This window comes from Gavialis gangeticus, unplaced genomic scaffold (assembly GCF_001723915.1).
Source record: "Gavialis gangeticus isolate Ggan-Ray unplaced genomic scaffold, GavGan_comp1, whole genome shotgun sequence".
NCBI lineage: Eukaryota > Metazoa > Chordata > Crocodylia > Gavialidae > Gavialis > Gavialis gangeticus.
The window spans coordinates 45,935,680-45,942,337 of NW_017729034.1; the positions used below are offsets into that span (position 1 = coordinate 45,935,680).

At 37.1% G+C, this 6,658-nt stretch overlaps 1 protein-coding gene across 1 annotated transcript in view; it reads right to left on the reverse strand.

Moving 5' to 3' along the window:
• FMN2 (formin 2) overlaps positions 1-6,658 on the reverse strand; it is a 348,730-nt gene that overhangs the window by 104,389 nt on the left and 237,683 nt on the right. Inside the window, 3 exon segments of the mRNA XM_019527634.1 lie at positions 1,988-2,134; positions 3,289-3,418; positions 3,596-3,687. Of these exon segments, the coding sequence (XP_019383179.1) occupies positions 1,988-2,134; positions 3,289-3,418; positions 3,596-3,687 (369 nt within the window).

The window sequence follows — 6,658 nt, forward strand, 5'->3', positions numbered from 1 at the left end:
TGGTGGGCCTCTGGGAGCTTGTCAGCTTGTGGATGGGAGGGTGGGGGGGTTAAAAATAATCTGTCTGGTCAGGGTGGGAAGGGACATAGGAAGAGTGCATCACCAGGGCTGGGGCAACTGACTGAGTTGAACATGTGCAGACATTGACTAGATTGGGCTAACCCATTCATGATTTAAGTCAGTTCAACCTTACCAGGTGAACTGATTTATATCAGGACTGCCATTTTTTGCCCAATTTAAACTTCCCACAACCTCTGCAGAAATCAGCGTTTAGATTGACCTAACCCAAGTTAGGTCCATCTACATGTAATGTCTGCATATATCTTAATGCTCCCTAAATGACAAAAAACCTCTAAATATCAAATTTTGGCTTTTGGGACTCCAATGTAGTATCTGATGCTGATGGTTGAGCATGCTGAAATATATAACCATACACTTCTCCATGCACACTGTTTTCAAAAGTAAAAGTATCATAGCCATCTAAACACAGTGATGTGGGCTAAGATGTAGTTGTGATGCAGAGTGAATTAACTTGACCACAGTGCTGAACAAATAACACTCCACTACCTTGGATTTGAGAAACTGCATGTTGTGGCACAGCACTGAAATGGGTATTCCAGTACTGAACCTGCATACCTTAAGTCCTTTATTAGACCTAGCCCTTAGTTTTTTCTCATTCTTTATTTTACTTAAATAAAAATGTTTTGCGAGATTCTTATCTAATCACCTGATCACAATAGCAGTGGCCTTAATTTATGCCTCATCAGGAATAGATTCACCTGTCACCCCCTTCACCTAAGTTTCCTATGTAGCTTCAAAACAGCAAGGCTCAGCAACTTTAACTAATAGAAAACTTGCCATCACTATCCTTCTTGTATAAAATTACTCCAAGGTCTTCCATGTCATTCGTATAATGCAGATTCATATGATGAACGCTGTTTTACAAATTTTTCAGCACAAGTCAGTCATTTTCTAGATCTAGTAGAAGTCTAGTAGATAGATAGTTCTGTATGTCTATTGTACAGCTCAAGCATTTTTCTACATCTATTTCCCATTTTTCCAAGTATTCTAAAAATCAGTATTTGTCAGCACGTGTGTGTCTAATTATATTATATATTTATAATGGTTCCCACTTCTGAAACATGGCTAACTGCAACCAATCTACACAAGAAACTTGATCAAGTATGCTCAGATATCTTTTTTCTAACCAGATGCAATGGAATGAAGTGAGCTTTTGCCAATGAAAACTTATGCATCTCTGATTCAGTCTAGATGGTGCATCTCTGTCCTGCTTTCTGCCTCACTTCTCATACTTACCATTAAGAGTAAAAGATCGGTGTACTGAAGAAAAGACTCATCAGTGAAAGCAAAAAATAGTAAATGTGCAATCTGTAGAGCAATGATTCTTAAACAGGGTGCCATGGTACCCTGGAGTTCCTTGACATTCTTTCAAGGATGCCATAGGGTGTCATACAACATTAGCACTGTTACGCGCTCAAACGCGATTCAGAGATAAACCCCAAGGAATCCATAGTGTTAAAAACATTCCAACCTGTGGTGGTCTTTGACTTCTTTTCAACAGAAAAACTGCTCCATTATCCTGTAGTTAAAAACCAAGTAAAAAACTAAGAACTGGTATTTTCTGAAGTGGACCTTGAGTCTAATTAAGGGTAACTCGAGTCCATTCAGGGATGCTTTGAGTCTAAAAACATTGAGAACAACCGCTGCAGAGATTCAGACGCACATTAATAAAATCAAAAGTTGACTTATTTCTAAGATAAAAAATGGTTCATCATTGAGAAAACTAATAGACTTCCAAATGTTTCTACAAATAAACTCCCTCCACAAGCATGATGATTGTACTCCCATTTAATACTAGATTTAACTACATATTCAGTCTCAAACCATTTATTTAGAAAAGGGAGATAAAGCAGCACTTAACACAACGTTCTAATTCTATCATTCTAAAAATCTGAAATAAACTCACACTGCTCTTGACATCTTTCAGCTTTGGAAGAATGTCCAGTCCAAACCCATCTGCCTGCCCCCGTGTCCTGTTTCCACCATTCATGTAGTTTCCAAAGGCAAGAACCAAACCCAGAACCTGCATAACTCCTGACCCATTTTTCAATGTCTGTAAAATAGGACACACACACACAAATTCTCTGTTGAAAACCTTAGTAATACATAATTACTTCTTAAAAACAATGTGTCAATGTCAATCTTTAGCAGATTAAGTGGTTTAGATATTAACTGTATATTGCACTTTACAAAAATATTGTGGCTCCCACAATTTTTAATGTTGAAAAACTTATCAGATTACTTAAACATACAGCAAATTAAATTCCTTGCACCTAAAATTGTAAGTAATGGATATTTGTAAGTTTTATATTACTAACAACTTTACAGAAAGGAAAAAGAGGTGGCATTGTAATAAACTTAAGAGGCAGGATACAGCACTTTCCAACTCCCTAGTACTTTTGCTATACTATTACCCGGGCCAGAAGTCTGACCACATGGAACATCCAGGGCCTTGCTTTAGTGATTAAGCATTCCTAAAAATAAATAAAAAGTGCTTTTCTTTTAAAGTAGCCCATTACACAAAAATTGTGTGCCCAAAGGTTTTAAATATTTCTCTGACTGTGCAAAAAGTAATTCTATATTGTTTCAAAGCAGCTATGCATTTGATACTATCCACAACAATTTTTTACCACGGCATTTCAGAGTAATGTCTTGAAAAACATAGCAAAAATGCCTGCATTTCATCCCTAATAAAATAAATAAATAGAAGTGTGCATGTGTTTTACATAATACTAATCTGTGTATATAAACCTATATCTATTGTTAGGAAGAACATATTGCTGTCTCCAGATCTTTTAAGTTAGATGGTTACTTCAGATTTGTTGAAGGGACACTTCCAAGAAACAAAGCATAAATATGAAGTGAGCTAAAACGGCATTCATTTGGAATGTTGAATAAGAGAGGCTGTAACAACGGAGAGAGAAGATTTTGCTTTGCCAAAAGCAGAAGGTACAATATTCCCTGGAGACTTATGTGTATTGGCTGCAAACTCATGATGTTATAGTTCAGAACTGAAAGCCAATCTTAAGATTTGCTTTGATCTTGAGGCACAATCATAAAATGTTCCATTCTGCAGGACTGCTATCCTTCAGATTTAATGAGTGCTTAAAGTAAATAAAAGAAAACTTTTGAAATATGACTACAGCTGAACAAGTAAGATTAAATATCAGAAAATCTAGCTGTACCTGTATACGGACCAGAACCTACCTCACACAGTTTCTGTAGCAATTCAAGTTTGCGATGGATAGAGCAAATGCTTTCAGAAAATGTTGATTGGAATAGGATACAAAAGACTCGTTCTGAAAAGTTTGGGATTAATGAAAGTTCATAAAGAAACCTGGAAGAACAATTAAAGAAAATGATGTTGTTCATTTTATAGTATGCATTTGATTTCTATTTTCTTCTTTATATTATTTCCATTTAGGTTACTAAAGTACAGGACACTTCCCTAATTCAAAGTAGTATTCACATTTCCAAGAATCATGATTTTTTTTTTTTTTTTAGTGGTCCTTACTGTTCAGGTTTGTCCAAAGACTTGGTCTGCTCCTTGTCCTTGGATGACTTGCTATGCTTTTCTATTTTTTCCAATTCATCTGATTGTGCTCTCTGGAAAAACAAAGTATTTATTCAAAAGTTGCTCAATTAAGCTTCACAGATACTGATACTTCTGTAAAAATTATATTTATACTTCTAGCATCTGTTTATGATAAAACTACTTAATTTCTGTTAGACTGATTTTCAGTAAATATTTTTTATACAAAACAGAACATATCTGAATCTTCCAGATAATAGTATTGACTATTAGTAATCTGCAAAAGATTTATTCATTCAACCATGCATCAAGATAATATTTTCCCCCCTCATCCTAATTTTTTTGGCAATCTACAGTCTTCAGGATCAAAGCGTTTCTTTTTTAAGTCCTATTTCTTTGTTTTCCAAAATAAGCTGGGTTGTCTTCAGATACAATCTGATCTTAGTTAAAATACATTACTGAAATGTATTTCTAAGTCACAGTACTTTTATTCAGTATTTGGTTGACTTAGTAGAAGATGCATCATAAAATAATACATGAAAAAGAAACATGACCATTTTTCACTAACCGGAAAAACAAAAAACAAAAATGAAAAAAAGATATCAGTGGAAACTGAAAAGTAACCCTTGACCCCAAGTCACTTGGAGGGGAAGCAGGAAAAAAAAGCAACGCCCCCAACCTGCTACAGAATTACTCTAATGGGTTGAACTGATCTGCAAAGGAGTTGAGTGTCACCTGTCTCAGATGCCCACTAACCTTTTTAAAGGTCCCAAGGGTATTCTCAGGGACAGAATCCTTTGGCTTGATTATTGAAGTTGGAAAATATTCCCTGCCTAAGCACAGGATCAGAAAGATGTTTGGTTCACGGTAATGAATACCAAATACAGATTGCTACAACAGCAGTAATAATCTGTACATTCTGCAACATGCACTTTTAGGAAAGGGGGTTTGTCAATGCTGATTTGACAGCCTTTATCTCAGTGATGTAGACAGGAATGATCTATTGTAATGGTAACCATCTTACATGCACACTGCTATGTTACCACCCAATGCATTACTTGCCTGTCTTAGAAACAACAATATTTGGGTCTTAGCTGAAGTATTTTTAGGAGTTATGATGTTATAGGATGCCATTAAGAGAACACGGGGCACACCTATGAGAGACATAGGGAGCTCATTAATTAGTTCCACTATACATGCAGTGCTATTTGGCTGGAGTAAACTAATTAAATCTGCCATGGGTTAGTACTACCCAACACAAACACACAAATGACCAGGGCTGGCTGGGGCATGAGGGCACTGCACTGCAGGCTGCCTGCTAGGTAGTCCTGCACTGTTGCACTCAGGCCCCAGCCAGCCCCTCCACAACACACTGAGCTGAGTCAGAGAAGCCCTCGGCTGGCAAGTTGACTCCTGGGACCTCCTGCCAGCTGGGGATGCTTTGCTTTGGTGAGGCCACAGCTGGAGTACTGCATTCAATTCTGGGCTCCACAATTTAGGAAGGATGTGGAGAAGCTTGAAAGAGTCCAGAGGAGAGCCACACGCACGATCAGAGGACAGGAAAACAGGCCTTATGATGAGAGGCTGAGAGCCATGGGACTCTTCAGCTTGGAAAAGTGCAGGCTCAGGGGTGACTTGGTGGCAGCCTATATTGGGGTGTGCATCAGGACCTGGGGGAACACCTGTTCAGTACAGCAGGGGATGACAAGGTCCAATGGTCACAAACTGCTTCAAAACCATTTTAGGCTGGACATAAGGAAACACTTTTTTACTGTCCAAGCCCCCAAGGCCTGGAACAGACTTTCCTCAGAGGTGGTGCAAGCACCTACTCTGGACACTTTCAAGAAACATTTGGACATTCATCTTGCTGGGATTCTTTGACCCTAGATGACTTCCTGCCCTTGGTCAGGGGGCTGGACCCAATGATCTTATGAGGTCTCTTCCAGCCCTAATGTCCATGAAATCTAGGAAATGAGTGGGTTTTACAGCCAACATCCCATAGAGATAAATGGGATAGTTCATACCTCTTACCATTTCATGCTGTCTACAGATATAACGCTGCATCAGTTATACATAGGTCAATTTTTTCAACTTTATTTCATAAATATGAGGGCTAGAAATATGTCTTTACTAAACAAAAGCAGAGAATTTAATAGGGGTGTATGTGGTAGCTGTGTTGGTCTGAGACAAAAAGAAATGCAAAAATCTAGAATTCTTGGTTCCAAAATGATACCTTTTATTAGACCAACTGATAAATTGCAAAAAAATATTTTTTTTTGTTTTACTATTACTTAATATTAGTTTATCAATGTTTTTCATACGTATAGGGTCTCTGTTTTTATGTACCTCTCATTATTACCACAGATGATGTTGCTAGTCTCTTTAGTGTATGTATATGCTATAAGTCCCAAATTTTCCTTCTTGTACTGCCCTCAGTTTTCTGCCCCCCAGAGAAATTAGTTCTTATGAAATGATTCCTTCTCTGAGCTATGGACATTTTATAATCTTATCTGAAATTTCCCTTCATTTTATAGCAAAACATCTTTTGCAGATTCTGTTAGTTATGCCAGTTGCATTAGAAACAAGAAAATAAAGAAACTAACTGCATCATTTTCCCACTCCTTAAAGGAAAACTAGTTTTAGTGCTACAAGCCTTGCTTGCTAGGATTATGATGAAAATCACCTTCCTATTGACACAACAGAAATTTTAGCATCATGGTGTTTCCCAATTTAAATCCTGTACACTAATATGTATATGGAGAGACAATGCTTTCCCATTTGAACTCTGGGAGAAACATATGTAAAAGGTGTGAAGTAAAAGCAAAGAAAAATGGAAATAACTATTTTCCAGAAAAAGAAAGTCCAATAGAGTTGTACATAGATAAGGGCAGTATTTGATTAACTTCTGACTGCTACACAGAATAGAGCTTTGCCATCATGCAGTATTTGAAATGCAGATTTTCCAGTTGATCAACTTATAGCCAAAAGACTCATCATCTCAAAAGAAACAAGAAAAAGGAACCAATGAGAGAAAGAAAAAAAAAA